Raw genomic sequence first — 21,954 nt, 5'->3', positions numbered from 1 at the left:
TAATTGTGAAAATTATACCATAGATAGCTATGGTATAATTTTCGGTTATTGAGATTTATACTCTTGTTGCATTCCCATAGGTTACATTGTACAGCTATAGGTTAAGTGTACAGGTAAATTGGCGCAAATGAGTTCCGATTATTGGCGCAAATGATACATTTTGAAAATAAAATTTGGCGCAAATGATACCCCTGAAAAACAGTAATTGACGCAAAAGGAAAACTCAAGATTGTCATTGATTTCCTTTAATCTTCAATCAATATGCATAAACATGATAAATATCGTTAAATGAGGCAATACACTATATAAAATGATGAAAAAGATCACATTTTAATTGTGTTTTCCTCTTGTTTGATTTCAGTTCTTTTGTATTTCACAATTTGTGCATGTATTTTCTGGACAATGATGCACACACATAATGCATTTTGCAAGTTTATTATATATTGTACAAAGATAGTTTTAAAAACAAATTATAAGATAAATATATCATTGTTCTAAAACACAAGTAAAAGTAATATTATGATACGACAGGGTAAACGTAATACTTGCTGTTATACATAATAAAATATCATGTAAATAAATATAGCAACTGAATTAGATCTATGTTTCATTTTTTTTTCTATCAATATTAATTTTCTTGTCATTAAAATTGTTTTCTTTTGCATATTCTTTTAATATTTATTTGGAATAAGTAATTTTAATAAAAAAAAAATATGTTTTCTTGTCGCTAAATAGTTCCTTGTCGCTTCTTGTCGCTAATATTATTCTTCTTGACGCTTCTTGTCGCTTCTTGACGCTTCTTGTCGCTTCTTGATGCTTCTTGTCGCTAATTAGTGAGACCGGTTTCACAAGCGGACACCAAAACATAAGGATTGCTTAAAAACGTTCAAGAAATGATATTTAACAAATGACATGACTTTTGTTTTGTTTTGGGGTACGAACAACGAAATCATGTATAGTCAATAAGATAATGAAACGGAAATTTTTTCAATTTACACCCAGCACATTTAAAAGTGAAAAAAAAAAAAACAGTAGCATAAATGAAAACAACACGTTATCTAAACTTCATGAGTTCGAAGTATCATTTTTTTTTTTATTGAATTATAAAGCCTTCCAATTGATATTTTATAGTGTGTCTTTCTATGTTGTGATGTTATACTATTGTTTCAGAAAAGGAAAAAGGTTTGGTACCATTTAAACGTTTAATCCCGCTGCAATTGTTTGCACCTGTCCCAAGTCAGGAATCTGATATTCAGTGGTTGTCGTCTGTTTATGTGGTTCAGAAGTGATCCTCGTTTCTCGTTTTTATATAGATTAGACCGTTGGTTTCTCCGTTTGAATGGTTTTACACTAGTAATTTTTGGTGCCCTTTATAGCTTGCTGTTTGGTGAAAGTCAAGGCTCCGTGTTGAAGGCCGTAAATTGACCTATAATGGTTTACTTTAATAAATTGTTACTTGGATGGAGAGTTGTTTCATTGGCAATCATACCACATCTTCCTATATTTATTGAACTGAAAAAAGTCATCTTCACGATGAGGTTCTAGACACTGTAGATTGAAACTGTTAAAACATGCTGCATTTAAATTAAATATTGCTGTTGTATTTTAGGGAAGTCTTATGACATGTACAATTCTGTATATAGAATTGCTCCCAAAGGAACTACGACATCGTGCTGAAGGTGCTAATATAACCGCATGGACAACAGGGCTTGTCTTGACATCAGTGATTGGCTATTTGTGTCGGGATTTAACATGGAGATACATGCAACTGATTCTAGCCATCATAACTTGTCACACACTATTTGATTGGTTGTAAGTAAACTATAATTAGGCTGTGCAATTTTTATGAAATGAAAAGAAGAGAACAATCACTTTTCTCTTATAAATGATGCTGAAAGTTTCAAATACTATTACACGTATGAATACATTGAAGAGTTTGATAGATAAATAAGAATGTCTGTCTGATCGAGAAGAAAAAATATAAACAAAATGTTGTTTTGAGGTATTGAATAATTGCTGGTTATTTAAGGATTTAGAGACCCTACTTTATCTTTCAGGCAAAACATAAATTGAACTTAATTTCATAATATAAACATGATAGTCGCACATTTACATGCTTGCACTTTGAGTAAGTATTTTTAACACCTAAGCCATCTCCTTCATCTTAGTTGGTTATCGTTATAGAAAAATGTTTAACAATAAACTCATCACAGATACCAGGATTAAATTTTGTATTTACGCCAGAAGCGCGTTTCGTTTACAAAAGACTCATCAGTGACGCTCGAATCCAAATAAGGCCACTTAAAGTACGAAGTTGAAGAGCAATGAGAACCAACATTCCTAAAAGTTTTGCCAAATACAGCTAAGGTAATCTATTCCTGACGTTGAAAAGCCTTAGTATTTCAAATGATACAATTATTGCTATTACGTTGTTTTTTTTAATTTTTATTTCCTTGTTCTGCTGATAATCATTATTGCTGCAAATTTCTTAAAATATTATAGATACTTAAACTATTCGATGTATAGTATTACCAAATATTTTCAAAATCAGAATTGAAAATTTGTCGTTTTATCCAAATATTAAAATTTGTTTTAAATGTTAACAGGCAAATAAATAAACTCATCATAGTTACCAGGACTAAATTTAGTATATACGCCGGACGCGCGTTTTGTTTACAAAAGACTCATCAGTGACGCTCGAATCCAAAAAAGTTAAAAAGGCCAAATAAAGTACGAAGTTGAAGAGCATTGAGGACCAAAATTCCTAAAAGTTTTGCCAAATACAGCTAAGGGAAAATATGCCTGAGGTAGAAAAGCCTTAGTATTTCAAAAAATTCAAAAATTTGTAAACAGTAAATTTATAAATATAACCATATCAATGAATCGGCAAGTAATCGGTTTAATATATACCCTGTTACATATTTGGTATATTTTAAGTATATTGTAGGTTTTTAGATGAGTCATTAAGATGGCTTATAGCTAATGGTAAAACTGAGAAAGCTGAAAATTTGTTGAAAAAAGCCACGAAGGCGAATAATACTAATTATCAATTGGTCATTAAAAGCATTGAAGTTGAACAGTCAAAAGATATTCCAATAAAAAATCAAGATGCCACAATAACAGCCCAATCTGCGGATTCAGATGAAGAGGAAAAATCAACAGTACATAAATATAGCATTTTCACAATATTGAAGAACAAAAGAATGCTGGGATGTTCTATTATACTTTGGATTGCTTGGTGAGTTTAAACGACCCGTAACATTGTAGGTTTACAATTGCAATACGCTTAAATTAAGTCTTGAATGCTAATAGAATATGAACAATTTAAAGCTGTTTTTTTTTAACTCTACATAAAATATCTATAAGCAATTATAAAGACAAAACATGATCACTTACATTTCCATTTGAAAGCATGTCTGCATTTTCTAATCTCAAGAATACTAACTACGATAACGATAATTGGGGACTTTTAAACATCCATCAGCATATTAAAAATGCATATTCAGAACGAAAAATGATAATATAATATGAATACTAGTATTAATCCTGCTTAGTACTAGACCGACATGCTGAGCCTGATTTTTAACGTGCTTCTTCACAGAGTAATAGTTCGCAGCGAGTGACCAGGGGCGTAGCTACCTAAGGCTCGACTAGGCACGTGCCTATACATAAATTTGCAGATTATACCCCTTTTGGAAAAATAAATAAATAAAAAAAAACATTTTAATTCTAATGCGTATTATTGCCAAATTAGGGAACTTGAATCCAGAAATAGCAGACAAAATTTACAACTCTTACCGTTCGGATTTAGGTGAAAAAAAACAGAATTTGAAGATGAGATAGCACGATGGAAAGCCCGTTGGCGTATTGAAGACAACAGACCAGATAGACTTCTTGGTGTCCTTAACGTAACAAACGCCGATCTGTACCCTTCAGTGCAGGGGGCCTTGAGCGGCCCCAGACCCCCTGCCGATTTGTGCCTACAGTTGATCTGAAGCCTAGCTACGCCCCTAGGATGACATCTCATCTCATCATAAAACATTGTTTTGACTCCGAGGCGATAAGTTCTTTCACGTTCATGTCGCGTGATAAGAAAAGTAGCAGGCACATACCAATGTTTTAAGTCTTTAGTTTAACCCGGCCGTGTTTTGAACCCACGACCATATAGCTAGTACTACTAAGCTGACATGAACTGATTGCACATTTTACAGGAAAACACTGAATTGATTGAAAGCAGATTGTATTTGAGAATATTTAAAATGATGCATTTATAATGTTGTAAATTTAAGTTAAGCATATAGAATGTGCTGTTCTGTGTATTTTTCTTGGTTAACTCTCATTTGTATTATAAACGCATTGCTTAACTATTTTCTATTTTATTATCTTATCTATAGTTAACTTTATTTCAAAAATGAATTTGACTTACGTGTTTCTTTTTTTTTTTTGTGCAGAGTATATTTTTAAAACTGTAGTATAGTGAGAAACTTAAATTGTTAGTTTCACATGTAATTTTAGGATCACCAATTCCCTAACATACTATGGATTAATGCTAACTACATCGACCCTCTCTGGTGACCGATATCTCAATAATATTCTAGCTTGCCTTGCTGAATATCCGGCTGCGATGGTACAACAACTTTTTGTTAACAGGTATCATATTCATTATGTGTAAAATGAAAACATCTCCATTTTTATATCAATATAACTAGTCTTTATTAGCATGCTTCTGTTTCTTATTGAGCGACAACAAAAACATATCTTTAGCATTTCAAGTCCTTTGCATATATTATATTTGTAAGTTGTCAACAAAACACAAAACACATAGCACACAAGTAGTTGAAGTACAGTGATGTTCCATCTTACAGTATTAAAACTGTCCAATAAGTGACCATGCATATATATATACTACAAAATAAATGCATATAGATATAAAAAAAGAAGATGTGGTATGATTGCCAATAAGACAACTGTCCACAAGAGACCAAAATGACACAGACATTAACAACTATAGGTCACCGTACGGCCTTCAACAATGACCAAAGTCCATACCCGTATAGTCAGCTATAAAAGGCCCCGATATAACAATGTAAAACAATTCAAACGAAAAAACTAACGGCTCTATTTATATATAAAAAAATGAACGAAAAACAAATATGTAACACATAAACAAACGACAACCACTGCATTACAGGCTCCTGACTTGGGACAGGCACATACATTATGTAAAATTGAGAATGGAAAAGGTGAATGTGCCAAAGAGACAACAACCCGACCATAGAAAAAAACAACAACAGAAGGTCACCAACAGGTCTTCAATGTAGCGAGAAATTCCCGCACCCAGAGGCGTCCTTCAACTGGCCCCTAAACAAATATATACTAGTTCAGTGATAATGAACGCCATACACATTTCCAAATTGTACACAAGAAACTAAAATTAAAATAATACAAGACTAACAAAGGCCAGTTAGCGGGATCCCAACCCTCCCCTAACCTGGGACAGTGGTATAACAGTACAACATAAGAACGAACTAATCAGTTGAAAAAGGCTTAACTCATCAGATGCACAAAAATACAAGTGGACGTGGCCGGGTACTTGTACATCCCGACAACAAAAATACACTAGGAACAGATCTGAGAGTACTCGCAGTTATCTGATAGCTAGTTCAAATCCATTTACGACTAATAAAAAACCATGCATCTAAGACTAAACTATCAATCCGTACACATCCAACATCCAATGGATTTAGTGTAAAGACGTTATAAACAGTCAGAGAAAACCGCGACCTTGTGCAATGCCAAGTTACAGGTATCGACAGATTGTAGATCCATGAATGTGTATATGTATATAACATACTAGTAATATTTAGTTTGCTTTAAATTTACGGATAACAAAATCAATATTTATACCAATAAAAACAATATTCAATGATCTTATTACAGTGTATGACTTCAACATATGAATAAATGTTATGTACTGCTTATTCAATTGTTTATTACAGAATAGGAAGAAAATGCATGCTAATAATATTTCATGGTATAGCTGGAATTTCAATGGTTTTGGCAATGGTCTGTACAACATATGGTGGTAAGTTGATAGACTTCTTATCAAATAACACTTTCAACAATTTCCAAAGAAAAAAGAAAAAAAAGTAAACAATGAAATGTAATGCACATTACACTTTTAGAGACGCCCAGTTTCTTCAGAGATTCATTTTTATCTTTTTAATTTACAATCTATCTGTATTCCCTCATATATCTTATTCTGTAAGGTTAACAGATTACTAAACTGTAAAATATTAAAGCTGGAAATGTCATTTCATGAAATTACGACAACTACAGTGGAGATCACTTCTAAACTCTCATTAAATCTGTCAGAATCTGTCAGGAGAACTGTTCTAGGACAGTACGTAGAGCTGTCAGCCTGACACCTTTTAGTCAGTTCTAGCTAGAACAGTTCTAACCTAGAACTGATTTGGTCAGTTCTACCTAGAACTGATTTGGACAGTTCTACCTAGAACTGATCCTGACAGTTCTACCCTATAACAGTTTTAGACAGTTCTACTTCTAGAACAGTTCTACGGTTAGAACTGATTTCAAATTCTACGGCTAGAACTAATTTATAAATTCTACGGCCAGAATTGATTTATAAATTCTACGGCTAAAATTGATTTATAAATTCTACGAATAGAATTGATTTATAAGTTTTAAGAACTCTTTGTCTAAATACATGTATAAAGGCTTCGGCAAAATAGCGATTAATATTATATAGAGTTTTGCCATTTTGCCGGTTTTATTTCAGATTTATAATCGGCAAGAGAACATGTTTAACCTCGCCATATTCTGCATGTATGTGCCTGTTCCAAATCAGGATCCCGCAATTCATTGATTTTCTTTTGTTGATGTGTTTACATGACATAAATTTTTTCTTTTATTTTTTGTACATAAATTAGGCCGTTAGTATTATGAGGGGGGTATTATTTGAATTGTTTTACATTTGTTATTCCGGGAGTCAGGATGGCTCGTTATCACATTACAACATTATCTGTCCGCATTAACCAAATGTAATATCTGTTTACGAGTAGTTTTCATACCTCAGACGGACCACATCAATCTAAACTGACATTATTTGCTCTTTCTTTCTGCAAATCTATATAGCTGCACAGTACTTTAGTTAATTTTAGGTCAAGAGGGACTGTACTATACAAGTTACAGCAATATTGGAAAACAATTTTGTTCGCATCAATTTATAAAAAAGGGGGTTCCAACTCCTGGACCCCTCCCCCTTTGATCCACCAATGAGCATGTCCTCTTTTTATTCAAAATATTGAATCATAAACAGATATCAGTAGTTTTCATACTTCAGACTGAGTCGTGTAATAAAATCTTTTGACCGCATCAACCAAAACTTACCATATTTGCTTTTTTTTTAAAATGTAAATCTAAATAGCTGCACAGTAATTCAGTTATAATTTTAGGTCAAGAGGGACTGTAGTTTATAAATAACTACAATATTGAAAACCAATGACCACAATTTTTTTTCGCATCAATTGAGAGTGCCAGCATTTCCTATTTGAGCCAGTCCATGCGAAAAGGTACAAAAAGTCCTTTTGGTAAACTTTACAGGACACGTTATCAAAGTTTGTTATAGTATTTTTGAAAAACGATTTTATCCGAAAAAAAATTACATTAATGTAAACATTCATAAGATTGTCAATTCTATCCCGAATTTGTCAACTAAAACCGAAAAAGACGTAGAAATATCTGAATTTTTGGTATTTGAGCAAGTGTAAAATCATTTGTTCCCCGGACTAATGCTATACCGACCAGAAACTACAAAAAATTATGACACTACAGAGACAAAAGTCAATAATTTCCGTCAGTTCTACAGGTTTAAAGAAAGATTGCATTGATATCCGCATCGTAAGCGAGAGCCTTATCCCCACTGCTACCAGGTTTAACGTTATAAATTGGCAAATCAAGCCATTTAAACTGTACTTTGAAAATGATTGAAATATATGAAATAATTCACTAAAAATCTTGATAAAACTAGGGGGGGGTCTCAACACTCGCAGGTGCGTGAAGCTCACAGCTTGATGATATGAGGGAAAGTAAATGTGTTTTATAAATCACAAGTCTACTACCAATAATTATGCACACTTTTTAGAATTTCGTAAATTTTTCGTTTTTGTACCTTTTCGCATGGACTGGCTCATATAAATCAACCTTAGTTGCACGGGATTCGAACCGTTGCCCTGTTTGATTGCATTGATATCCGCATCGTAAGCGAGAGCCTTATCCCCACTGCTACCAGGTTTAACGTTATCAATTGGCAAATCAAGCCATTTAAACTGTACTTTGAAAATTATTGAAATATATGAAATAATTCACTAAAAATCTTGATAAAACTAGGGGGGGGGGGGGGTCCTCAACACACGAAGGTGCGTGAAGCTCACAGCTTGATGATATGAGGGAAAGTAAATGTGTTTTATAAATCATAAGTCTACTACCAATAATTATGCACACTTTTTAGAATTTCGTAAATTTTTCGTTTTTGTACCTTTTCGCATGGACTGGCTCATTTTTATTCAAAATATCGCATTAGAAACAAATATCAGTAGTTTTCATACCTCAGACTGACTCATGTAACAAAATTATTTGTCTGCATCAATCAAAACTGACCATATTTGACAGCATCAACCAAAACTGACCATATTTGACCGCATCAACCAAAACTGACCATATTTGCTCTTTTTTATGTAACTCTTATAGTCGCATAGTAAATCTGTAATATTTTTGTGTAAGGATGGATTTGTAAAATCATGGAAATACAAATGATAGAAATATTGGAACACAATGCTACCTTAATTCATTTGCATCAATTTAGAATGCCAGCATGTCCTCTTTTTATTCAAAATATTGCATCATAAACAAATATCAGTAGTTTTCATACCTCAGACTGACTGGTATAACAAAATAATTTGTCCGCACAACCAAAACTGACCATATTTGCACTTTATTATGAACATGATGTCAATCTTAATAGCCGCAAAGTAAATCACTTATATTTTTATATCAGGATGGATTGTTTAATATAAATGAAAGCAATATTGGAAAAAAAAATTATGCTCACATCAGTTGATAGTGCCAGCATGTCCTCTTTTTAATCAAAGTTTTGAATCGTAAACTAATTTCAGTAGTTTTGATCTCAGACTGACTCATGAATATAACAAAATTATATGTCCGCATCAACCAAAACTGACCATATTTGACAGCATCAACCAAAACTGACCATATGTGACAGCATCAACCAAAACTGACCATATGTACACTTTGTTATGTAAATCTTAATATATATATAGCCGCATACTAAATCACTTATAGTAATACATATTACGATGGATTGTATAATTCAAATGACAGCAATATCAATGAATATTGGAACACATTGGCTACAAAAAACTTTCCACATCAATTTAGAGTATCAGCAAGTCTTCTTTTTATTCAAAATATTGAGTTGTAAACAAATTTCAGTAGTTTGGATATATATATCCGACTAAGTCCATACCTGCCAACTTTTCAAAATGCCCATTGGGATTTTACGTGCAAGAGGACTTTTGTGATCCCAAATTACCTTGAAGGGGGCCTTTAAATGCACTTTAATGTTGTTTTTAGGCTTCTTCACATACTTTTGACAGCTTGTAGCGTTCATAAAACTAACTGTTTTGGTTAAGATTGTGGACAAAATTGCTCTTTCAAAATTTCCATTTGGGAGCTTTCATGGGGGAAATCCCCCGCAAATAATGACAGTTGGCAGGTATGCGAGTCGTTTTAACATTTTCACTACTGAATTATTTTTTTTCGCGGGATTCCCTGGCCGAAATTTATTTGCACGAGCCGTTTGCCTGACCGGGATTAATTTGACATGTGCTTCAGGAAAAACGACCTCGTAGTTTTGGTCATTGAAAACTCGGGAACCGTAGCGAGTTGTGCGGTCAAATTTTGATAAAATGTAGATAAATATCATAGGTTGAGCGTCCGTAACCTCTTCATAGAGTGAGAAGCAGTTTACCTTAAAAACGCGTGTCGAAAACGTAGATTGATGGAGTCGGGAGATGATTTTTATCATTGCCTACCGTATATCACTTTCACTTCCATTCGGCAACATTTCTTAAGCACACGTGTGTTTCAAAATTCTATTTCTATGATCTACTGAATTATTTTCTTTCAAAACCCGTTTCCGTTTTCGTATTCTTGGCAAAAATACTTGTAAATCGAGACTGTCGTTCACGTAGTTTTTGGCCGCCATTTGTTTACGGTTTCGAAAGAAGAAAGATAACTCGGGCTCGATTACGGACAATAACCCTTCCAGACGAGTTGTATAATACCCCCAACGTTGATGTGCGATTACTGAACTAATTAAAAATAATTTTTAACTGCAATAATAATCGATGGAACTTCTTTACTTTATGACTTAACTCCAGTAATGCCTTAATTCTTCCACATGTGAATGAGATAAAGCTTACCAATAAATAAAAGTAAATGAACCCAAAAAGCGATTTAAAGTTCTAAATCCATGAAATTTCCAATAAATTTGATTTGGGTCATGGGGGTTGTATAATATAAAAAAATATTTAATCATAAATAAATGTACTACAAATAAGCAAATATTCAGCTGTATCTCAAGATAAAGAGCCTACTAGAGTGATTTTTTTTTAAATTGTTGAAATGAAAATTTGAACTACAGTGGAGATCAGTTCTAAATTCTGTCAGAATCTGTCAGGAGAACTGTTCTAGAACAGTATGTAGAACTGTCAGCCTGACACCTTTTAGTCAGTTCTAGGTTAGAACTGTTCTAGCTAGAACTGATTTGGTCAGTTCTACCTAGAACAGTTTTAGACAGTTCTAGCTAGAACTGACCAAATCTTTGGTCAGTTCTACTTCTAGAACAGTTCTACTGTTAGAATTGATTTCAAATTCTACGGCTAGAATTGATTTATAAATTCTACGGCCAGAATTAATTTATAAATTCTACGGCTAAAATTGATTTATAAATTCTACGGCTAGAATTGATTTATAAGTTTTAAGAAATATTTGTCTTAATATAAAGGCTTCGGCAAAATAGCGATTAATATTATATAGAGTTTTGCTATTTTGCCGGTTTTATTTCAGATTTATAATCGGCAAGAGAACATGTTTAACCCCGCCATATTCTGCATGTATGTGCCTGTTCCAAGTCAGGGGCCCGTAATTCAGTGATTTTCTTTTGTTGATGTGTAACATAAAATATTTGTTTTTCTTTCATTTTTTGTACATAAATTAGGCCGTTGAATTGTTTTACATTTGTTATTCTGGGAGTCAGGATGGCTCGTTATCACATAACAAAATTATCTGACCTCATTAACCAAATGTAATATTCATACCTCGGACGGACCTGTTACCAAAAATCTTTTGACCACATCAATCTAAACTGACATTATTTGCTCTTTCTTTCTGCAAATCTATATAGCTGCACAGTACTTCAGTTTCAATTTTAGGTCAAGAGGGACTGTACTATACAAGTTACAGCAATATTGGAAAACAATTTTGTTCGCATCAATTTATAGTGCCAGCATGCAGGGGCAGATCAGCCATTTTAAAAAGGGGGGTCGGGGGGTTCCAACTATAAGTTCCCATTCAAATGCATTGATCGTCAAAAAAAGGAGATTCCAACTCCTGACCCCCCCCTTGATCTGCCAATGAGCATGTCCTCTTTTAATTCAAAATATTGAATCGTAAACAAATATCAGTAGATTTCATACTTCAGACTGAGTCGTATAATAAAATCTTTTGACCGTTTCAACCAAAACTTACCATATTTGCTTTTTATTTCTGTAAATCTAAATAGCTGCACAGCTAGTAGTTCAGTTATAATTTTAGGTCAAGAGGGACTGTAGTATATAAATAATTACAATATTGGAAATCAGTGACCATAATTTTTTTTTCTCGCATCAATTGAGAGTGCCAGCATTTCCTAATTTTATTCAAAATATCGCATCAGAAACAAATATCAGTAGTATTCATACCTCAGACTGACAGTAACATGTAATCATGTAACAAAATTATTTTTCTGCATCAATCAAAACTGACCATACTTGACAGCATCAACCAAAACTGACCATATTTGACCGCATCAACCAAAACTGACCATATTTGACTGCATCAACCAAAACTGACCATATTTGACCGCATCAACCAAAACTGACCATATTTGACCGCATCAACCAAAACTGACCATATTTGCTCTTTTTTATGTAACTCTTATAGTCGCATAGTAAATCTGTAATATTTTTATGTAAGGATGGATTGTAAAATCATGAAATACAAATGATAGAAATATTGGAACACAATGCTACCTAATTTCATTTGCATCAATTTAGAATGCCAGCATGTCCTCTTTTTATTCAAAATATTGCATCATAAACAAATATCAGTAGTTTTCATACCTCAGACTGACTGGTATAACAAAATAGTTTGGCCGCATCAACCAAAACTGACCATATTTGCACTTTATTATGTATATGATGTCAATCTTAATAGCCGCAAAGTAAATCACGTATATTTTTATATCAGGATGGATTGTTTAATATAAATGAAAGCAATATTGGAAAATTAAATTATGCTCACATCAGTTTATAGTGCCAGCATGTCCTCTTTTTCATCAAAATTTTGAATCGTAAACTAATTTCAGTAGTTTTGATATCTCAGACTGACTCATGAATATAACAAAATTATTTGTCCGCATCAACCAAAACTGACAATATTTGACAGCATCAACCAAAACTGACCATATGTGACAGCATCAACCAAAACTGACCATATGTGACAGCATCAACCAAAACTGACCATAATTACACTTTGTTATTTAAATCTTAATGTATATCATGTATATAGCCGCATATTAAATCACTTATAGTAATACATATTACGATGGATTGTATAATTCAAATGACAGCAATATCAATGAATATTGGAACACATTGGCTACAAAAAAATTTCCACATCAATTTAGAATATCAACAAGTCTCCTTTTTATTCAAAATATTGAATTGTAAACAAATTTCAGTGGTTTCGATATATCAGACTGAGTGAGAGTTGTTTTAACAAAATTATTTGACCGCATCAATCAAAACTGAACTTATTTTAACTTAATCATGTAAATATACATGTATATGGCCTCATTGTAAACATGGTAAACCAATATTATTTCTATGTGAGGACGGATCGTATGATAAAAATGACACAATACAGCTTATCGCTAATCCTGGCTGACCCGGCCTCTTGGACCTTTGAAGCATACAACAATGACTTTTCCATTGTGGCGTCAGATATTTTGTTTTATGACGTCAAAATTTTACGGGAACCTGTGTGATATCCAGTAATGGCAGACAAATAGCGACAAGGTGTATTTATACCATATCTAAGAATTTAGCGTCCCATTATTTCCTCTCTGTATCCATAATAATGAACCGTCATTAAACATGCTAGGGTGACTTTTGAACATGTTTAAGTCAGTAGTTTGTGATGGTTTTTTTTTTTAAACAAAACTATTTAATGGCATCATCCAACAGTCACATGACTGATTCATATACTTTATTTTAAAAATAAAATAAAAAGTACATGTATGGGAAGTTCTCTTCTTGGAATAGTATACTGTTAATATAATTCGAAGAAGGCAAAAAAACATGCATGATTTTGTTTGTAGCCGAACTTCCAGGGGCAAATGTTTCATTCATGTTCAGATCCAGTATATTTTTCTGAGTTGCAGACTCCCAGATATCATTTATAATCGTTATGGATAAGTCTGGCTAAATTGACGAGATGGTGCAAATGTATAGTTTTTTTACGTTGTACAACACTTTTTTCATTAATATCCCATAATTCATCCACTGTACAATTTTCGTTTGAACATTTGTCAAAACAGAATCTTAAATGAATGTAAATCCAAGGCAAACAAGGTAAATTTCGATTAAAATTCCATGAATTAAATGCAGTTATATTTAGGAAGAGACTGTTAAAAACGGAGAACGAAGAAACGTAAACAATGATGTTTCCGTATGCAATCTTATAAAAATATTTCTCCGATGAGTTGGATAACCTTCTATTCACTTCGATATTTGTACATGTAACGTTTGATCAGTAAAAAAATATAGAAAATCTGCTATTATATAGCAAAGTAATTGGAAGTGATTTATTTCTTCTAAATTCTAAAGTGCCCTTACTGCAGTGACGTCATTTAGAACTGTTCTACAGTCTTGACTGATTTAGTCAGTTCTGCTGACAGTTCTACGGTTAGAAGTGATTTGGACAGTTCTACTTAGAATTGATTTAGACAGTTCTACCCTAGAACTGATCCTGACAGTTCTACCTAGAAAAGAGGGACGAAAGATACCAAAGGGACAGTCAAACTCATAAATCCAAAAAAAACTGACAACGCCATGGCTAAAAATGAAAAAGACAAACAGAAAAACAATAGTACACACGACACAACATAGAAAAGTAAAGAATAAACAACACGAACCCCACCAAAAACTAGGGGTGATCTCAGGTGCTCCGGAAGGGTTAGCAGATCCTGCTCCACATGTGGCACCCGTCCTGATTCTGACAGTTCTACTTAGAACAGTTCTAGGGTAGAACTGTTCTAGGTAGAACTGTTCTAGGACAGATTAGGACAGTTCTATGACAGAATATTCTGACAGTTCTAATGAGAGGTTAGAAGTGATCTTCACTGTGGTTATAACGTCTATGCTGCCATTACCAGGAGTATTAGGTTTACTGGAAAACGGGAAATCGATTAATTGGATAATGTAGAGTGTAACGGTTTCATGTTCTCAATGATTTTGTTCTATAATGCTTATGTTCACTTTTTACATCTTTTGATTCAGGTGAAAATGAATGGGTACCAGTATTAGGAACAGTCTTCGCATTGCTTGGAAGATTTGCCATAACAGGATCGTTCAGTACAGTGTTTCTATATACATCAGAATTATATCCTACGAATTTAAGGTATGTAATGTAACGTAAATCAATGAGATTTATCACTAATTTTAAAATACAAACTTTGAAGGCCGTACGGTGACCTATACTTGTTAATGTCTGTGTCATGTTGGTCTCGTGTGGACAGTTGTCTCATTGGCAATCATACCACATCTTATTTTTATATTTGAAGAGATGATTACAAAAGCATAGCTGAACCTGAAACAGTATAATTTAGATATGATAAACGATAACAACATGTGATGTTTCCAATTTTGGTCTATATTTCAGAAATTACCGATACGGCCTGGCATCAATCATATCAAGAGTAGATTTATATTTCAGACATGATGAAGTAGTTTATATGGTATCAAAAGGTCCTAGAGTAAAGTCATATTTCAGAGTTTGTATATTTCAGAAATAAAAGATTAGGCATATAATCAATTCTTCAAAGAATAGATTTATACTTCAAATATTCAAGATAAGGCAATGCATAAATTGTTCAAAGAGCAGATTCATATTTCAGATATTTCAGATAAGACATCAACTGTTTCTTGAGTAGGTTAATATGTCAGAAATGATGGATAAGGCATGGCATCAACTGTATCTAATGTAGATTTTAATTCAGGAATACTTGATTAACAGTCTTTAGAGAAAGTTAGTATTTTTAAAATGCTGATCAGAAATGACATTAACTGTTTCTAGAGTGTGTTTATATTGTAAAATAAATTAGACATATCATCAATTCTTCATAGAAACGGGGTTTAGTTCAGATATTTAAGACATCAACTGTTTGAAGAGTAGGTTTACATTTTAGAAATGCTGGATACTGCATGGCATCAACTGAATTTACAGTAAGTTTATGTTTCAGAAACGCTGGGTGAGACATCGAATTAAGTGCTCATAAAGTATGGTTATATTTTAGATATTTAGGATAAGACATCAAATGCTATTATAGTTGGCTTATAGTTCTGAAATACTCGATATTGTTTTGCATCAAGACAACTGCTATTAGAGTTGGTTTATAGTTCAGAAATACTGGATATTGTTTTGCATCAACTAATTTCTGAGGTACATAAAAATATAAAATGTTGGAGAAACGTGACCACACCATTGGAACCTACCCAAGAATGCGGCGGGGTTAAACATGTTTGTGAGATCTCAACCCTCCCCCTATACCTCTAGCCAATGCAGAAAAGTAAACGCATAAAAATAGTTGATTAGGCAAGATATGTACTGTTTATGTTTTAAAATGCTGGATTAGTCATGACACCAATTATTCATAGAGTAGGTACATATTTTATAAATGCTGTATTTAGATTAGGTTTATATTTCAGAAATACTGATAAGCTATGAAACCAATTCTTCATAGAGTATGTTTATTTCTGAGATGTTGGATTTGGCATGGCATCTTTTGTTCATAGAGTAGGTTTATATTTAAGAAATTCTGCATAAATAAGCATAGCATCAACAGTATCCTAAGTATTTAATATATTTCAGGAATGCTGGTTTAGGCATTGCATCAACTATTGCTAGAATAGGATCCATGTTGTCACCATTCGCTATGACTCTTGTGAGTATAATCATTCAACTTATCATATCAACGATACTGAGTGGTTTATTTACACACTGAAACACTACACTCTTTGTATCTAAACATATCGGACCACCAGAGATCACCCCCGATTTTTTGTGGGATTCGTGTTGGTCAGTCCCTTAAATTTTTATCGTTGGGTTTTGTAGACCGTGGTTTGTCTTTTCGTAGTTTTTCGTTTTTGCCATGCCGTAGCACTTTCAACCCAGATTTTTTTATAAAATTTTGCTACTCGATTTTGTCTGTGTAGTGTTTAAAGATTGTTGTTTGTCTTCACGACCTTTTCTTTTAGTTATGATGTTATTTAATGTTAAACAAAAAAGGAAACACGAGTCATCAAATTTACTAGAGAGTAATAGCACAACAGAATCACACCAACCACAAACACTCGACTCTAACTTATATTTTTTTAATATTTTCTTGGACCTAAAATATTAAGTATATTTTGTCTATTGCCAATATCCTATCAGTTTCGTCAGTTGTTATACTAAAGTATTCAAGAAGGTATGTTTTCTTACAGCATGTCATTTTTTTTTTTTGATAAACGTGAGTTTATATTTTTCACTGTGGTCTTCGTCCCTTCCTCGATACATACAGATGTCCGTTGTTGTGTTCTGTTCCATATTTTACAGAAGGAGCTTACATGGACCTCACACTATTAATGAACACGTTGTCTTTCTTGTCATATCACAATTATTGGTGCTGACGAAAGTTTCAGTAATGGTCAGTGTCCGATTTTTGCAACTAAATCTATTGTAATCATTGTTTTACCACGTAAAAATGTATACCGAAAACATGTAAGTAAAACATCTACTAAGTTTACGAAAAACTGATGCATAGTCGTATGCTTCAAGAGAGGTAATATATTAAAAAAAAACATTTTAAAATAGCACTTTAATGCACTTGATAGGGAAAAAGTCTGAAGAACACAGCAGCTTAAATAAATATTAAAAAATAATAAACATATTTCAGGTGATTTTTTTCTCAAAATGACATTAGATCGCCTCCGGATAACCTTTTGATGTCAAGCAACAATCATTTTTTTTTCATTGTGACGTCAAATTTTTTGAATTGTTATGTCAAAGTTTACGGGAACCTGTGTGATTCTACGTAATGGCGGACAACTTTGCATACAAGTGTAAATACGTCTATTGTGGTCCTTATTCATTTTTTACTAGGATTTTAAGAATATAACAAACTTGACAGGTTGTATTTCATTTCAAATAGACATACATGCTTTAAAAGACTTTGCTTTAACTGTACAACAAAAATCTTACAGATTTCTCAGACAAAACAAATCAGGGAAAACCAAATCACGAAAAAAACAAACCACCACAGGTATGGAATACAAAAAAGAAAGAAAAAACACCCGTAGAAGTCACTGTAATTATTATATGTTCTTAATGTTTAAGTTTTTACAATGCAGTGGTAATTGATACAATTTTGCTATATCTTTCTAATTTATTTGTATCATGAGGAAGCGAAGAATTAAACACTTGTTACATACTTTTTTCAGTCTTACATTGTTCCATGGGGCCCAGCAGCAGTGTTTGCTAGTTTAAATTTATTTGTCACCCTTTCTTTATTGGTTCTACCTGAGACTATGGGACGTGAACTACCAACAACAGTTACAGAGCTGAATTCCTGGTACAAAGATAATAATTCATGTACCTTCAGTCGATGTTCAAAGAAGACACACAACTTGAAAAATAACATTAATGATGCAATATGATGTTAATAACATGTGATAATTGGTTATAAATGTTTCATTAATATTGGCGCAAACAGCTGGAATATTTGTGTAGTTATCGATTGATCAAGTTTATACCAATATCGGAGCATCTGTGATCACCAACGGTTTTAAGTCAGGTTTGTGTTGAGACGTCTTATCTAGTTTGTTTAATGTAATGTTAAGTAGAATGTTTTTGTAATATTTTGTTAATAGCTATGGTGTGTCTAATTTTTTTGGTGACTGAAATTTATTTGCCGTTTGAAATCATCAGCGTGCATCTTCCATTTTCACCATTGAATGTGAAAAGAAAAAAAAAGTCGATAAAGGAGTGTAGTTTTTTCTCTTTTCTTGATTAAGCCTGTTTTTATAATCAGTAATACTGTTCCGCCTCAGTCACTAGACAGCTTATTGTTTATTTTTTTGTGTGTAAATTACAAACTTTCCACTGTTGATGCATATTGTGTCTTTTTCCTTATTTTAATGAACGAATGGCTTATTTTCATCGTGCATTATTAAATGACTTTTTTAAATCTTTGTATCGACTTTATTTATGAATGTTATTGTTTTAAGTTTTATATTTGCTTACATTTACTTTCATTGAATAGCGCATACTTGTAACGTTCCTGTGTACAAAAAAAAACTGTGTCATCAGTATACGGTCGGCTCTTTTGTGTAAATAACGGAAAAGCATGTTCCAAATAGAAAATTTTCTCAAAGAGTCTCATTACTATTAACAGTATATTTGAAAAAAAATATATAATGGTGCTTGGTAATAATGATTTAATAAACTATATCTTAACCAAGTCTTTATTTCAAAATGCGCAGTGTTTGCTCGGATAAATTTGACTGTTCCTCTGGTATCTTTCGCCCCACTTTTGTTACCAATGCACGGTGTATGATGATCAGATTTTCCGGCACTAAGTTTGCAGAGTATAAGAATGCAGTGTCTAAAATAGATTCAAAGTGATAGCAGAATTGTTTTCATTAAACTAGGACAAGTAATACACCTTTATTTAATATATACAAATCTATTCTATGTCATGTCGTATGTTTTATGAACCACTTTGTTTGTTTTTATTGAATACTGAAGCAGCAAATAACAAAATTTATGAACTACTATTATGATTTATGTTTAATTACTACTTTCACCGGAGGCCCACATAAGTATCTCCGGGAATATTGACTCAACAACCTCTGAATGTGCCAATTATATTAACATAATCAAATTGATTACTCACAGAAAATGAAAGAAATTGCATGATTACTCACAGAAAATGAAAGAAATTGCACAGGCAAACAGTTTTGAATTCATGGCCGTTTTAGTGCAAATTTTGAAATGTTATGGTCTAATATCATTCCCCTGCCATTGTACATATTGAGTAATGTGTTAAAAGTATAATCAGTCAAATGAACGAAAGAATGCTCGAAAAACTAATGTAAAAAAAAAATCCACAAAAATACTAATTAACTCCGAGAAAAATTTAAAACAGAAAGCCCGTCATCAAATGGCAAAATCAAAAGCTCAAACACATCAAACGAATGGATAACAACTGTCATATTCCTGACTTGGTACAGGCATTTTCTTATGTAGAAAATGGTGAATTGAACCTGGTTTTATAGCTAGCTAAACCTCTCAGTTGTATTACAGTCGCATCAAATTCCATTATATTGACAACGATGCGTGAGCAAATTTTAAAACCAACCACCAGATCCTGCAATATTAGCCACTATTAGTGGAGATCTATTAGTAAAATTAGTCCACTAGTAACACTAACTATACTTTTATACTGTACAGTATAGATGTTAAGTGCTGATAGTTATAACAAAAGTATGTTTAATTCGGGGATAGCAAAACTCATGACAAGGGTTGTTTTGATTCAAAGAAAATGGCGTGCTGAATCACAGGCACCAACATGGTTTCCATAAGGAATAAATTTCAGTTCAGTTACACAATAAAAGAGAAGAGGTAAAAGAAGGGCTTTGCTGTCAGATCCTTTTCGTGATATGCACGTATCGTCACCACTGGTAGCTGTCAACTTTACAAGTCAGGCACATACAGTATTGAATCAGAGACATATATACACATTTGTATATGTCTCTGATTGAATGAAGAAACAAAGCAGAAATATCCACATGGCATTCAGATTGGGTTTAGTAAACAGCTGGTAATAATAATGAAAGTAATAAAATCTTTTTTAGAAAATGTTTATAAACGATACAAGTCAAGTTATTCCGATGTATACTCGGTTTTACATACAGTTCCGTTTGCAACGCCGTATCCTTCAATTTCATTAAAGACATAAACTTTAAAAAAATAAACTTTATAGTGTATGATATGCTGTCAAAAGTGAGAATACAACATAAACGCCAACGTCAATTTACGCATTTATATATTTTATTTAAAAAACGGATCATTCTCTACTAAACGATTACACCGGAAGGATTCCGATTTTGATTCCGGTTTATATTTTATTTTAGATCTCTACGAGTGAGGTAGAAAAGGTATATATAAATATAAAAGTTAATTTTCTAACTCTTTTGAAATTAAACTGGTCCGCCGTTCCATCTATAACGTCAGGGTAACCAAACTTGCACCTTTTTTGACAGTAAGGTATACTGTTCCCAGGTTTCACCAATTTAATGTTGATTCCATAGAAAATTGGTCTTAACTGACCTTTAACTCATCAATGATTTTGTAAATTTTATTATGAGGAGTACCCAAATTGCATCCATGCTTAAATTCACAGCGTCAAACGTCGAATAACAGAGCTTTTGTTTAATTTCTTCAAACATTTTGAACAATTGGATATTAGTCCATGATTACTCTTCATTTTTTAAGAAACGAATACTTGTAACATATTGTATTTGCTCATTTTAAAAGGATGACAATTTGATGACGTCGCATGGCGATGTTTCGGTACGTTTTGCTTTTTCATTAAACACTTCATCTATTGTTAAAACTGTGAACGTTTTGTGCATATCTAAATAGTTTTACCTATGTTGAAAGATGTGCATAGTATCAAATCATAAAAATACAAGTTGTTTAGTCTCTAGGAAATCTTACAGAAATCTTGTGAGATTTCCACTGCTAGTTTTGCTAAAGAGGTGCAATTTGGGTACTATTATGTTAGCTTGCACCAAGGAACGGGTTGGAGCCATTGTCACATTGGCATTAATTGGACCAGGAACAGTTACCAGATTAGACGAGTCTTACAAATTCATATTCGCATGATGAAATTTACCATTTATACATAAGTATGATTTTTATAAAGGGTGGTTCACTTAAACGTACAATAAATTCGCCGTTTCAGAAACTAATTCATCCTGTGTACATACTATCAAAAGTGTACACCAAAACATCGTGATTGGTTAAAAATTTCATAAACAATGAAAATCCAACCGATGACGTGACGTTATTTTCATTTTGGGGTACGAACAACGAAATTACTCATGATATTTCAGATTCTGAAAAGGTTGAAGACTTGAAGGTGCGAACACCGTTATTCACTATATCAAAGTTAACAAAACATCAAACGATTGTGACATGAGTTTAGGTCTTTTTTGAAGGATTACTTTTTGCATTTTCTTTTATTAGTTTTCCCACTAACTTTAAAAA

The 21,954-nt window shown here is 32.8% G+C and overlaps 1 protein-coding gene across 2 annotated transcripts in view; it reads left to right on the top strand.

The window, feature by feature from the left end:
- The window catches only part of LOC143072399 (solute carrier family 22 member 6-A-like), a 31,303-nt gene extending 11,840 nt beyond the window's left edge, over window positions 1-19,463 (top strand). The window contains exons 4-10 of one of the 2 annotated variants that reach the window (XM_076247312.1): window positions 1,610-1,812; window positions 3,065-3,238; window positions 4,516-4,650; window positions 6,000-6,085; window positions 14,922-15,042; window positions 16,513-16,585; window positions 18,123-19,463. In XM_076247312.1, coding sequence (XP_076103427.1) covers window positions 1,610-1,812; window positions 3,065-3,238; window positions 4,516-4,650; window positions 6,000-6,085; window positions 14,922-15,042; window positions 16,513-16,585; window positions 18,123-18,338 — 1,008 coding nt within the window. In that variant the 3' untranslated portion in view covers window positions 18,339-19,463. Of the gene's footprint in view, window positions 1-1,609; window positions 1,813-2,947; window positions 3,239-4,515; window positions 4,651-5,999; window positions 6,086-14,921; window positions 15,043-16,512; window positions 16,586-18,122 lie in introns of both variants that reach the window. The other variant, XM_076247311.1, reaches the window with a different exon arrangement.
- The last annotated feature ends 2,491 nt before the right edge of the window (window positions 19,464-21,954 follow it).

The sequence above is a fragment of the Mytilus galloprovincialis genome, chromosome 4, assembly GCF_965363235.1.
Source record: "Mytilus galloprovincialis chromosome 4, xbMytGall1.hap1.1, whole genome shotgun sequence".
NCBI classification, from domain to species: Eukaryota; Metazoa; Mollusca; class Bivalvia; order Mytilida; family Mytilidae; genus Mytilus; species Mytilus galloprovincialis.
Note: the sequence above shows the minus strand (reverse complement) of the source record. Positions and strands in the feature narration are given on the sequence as shown.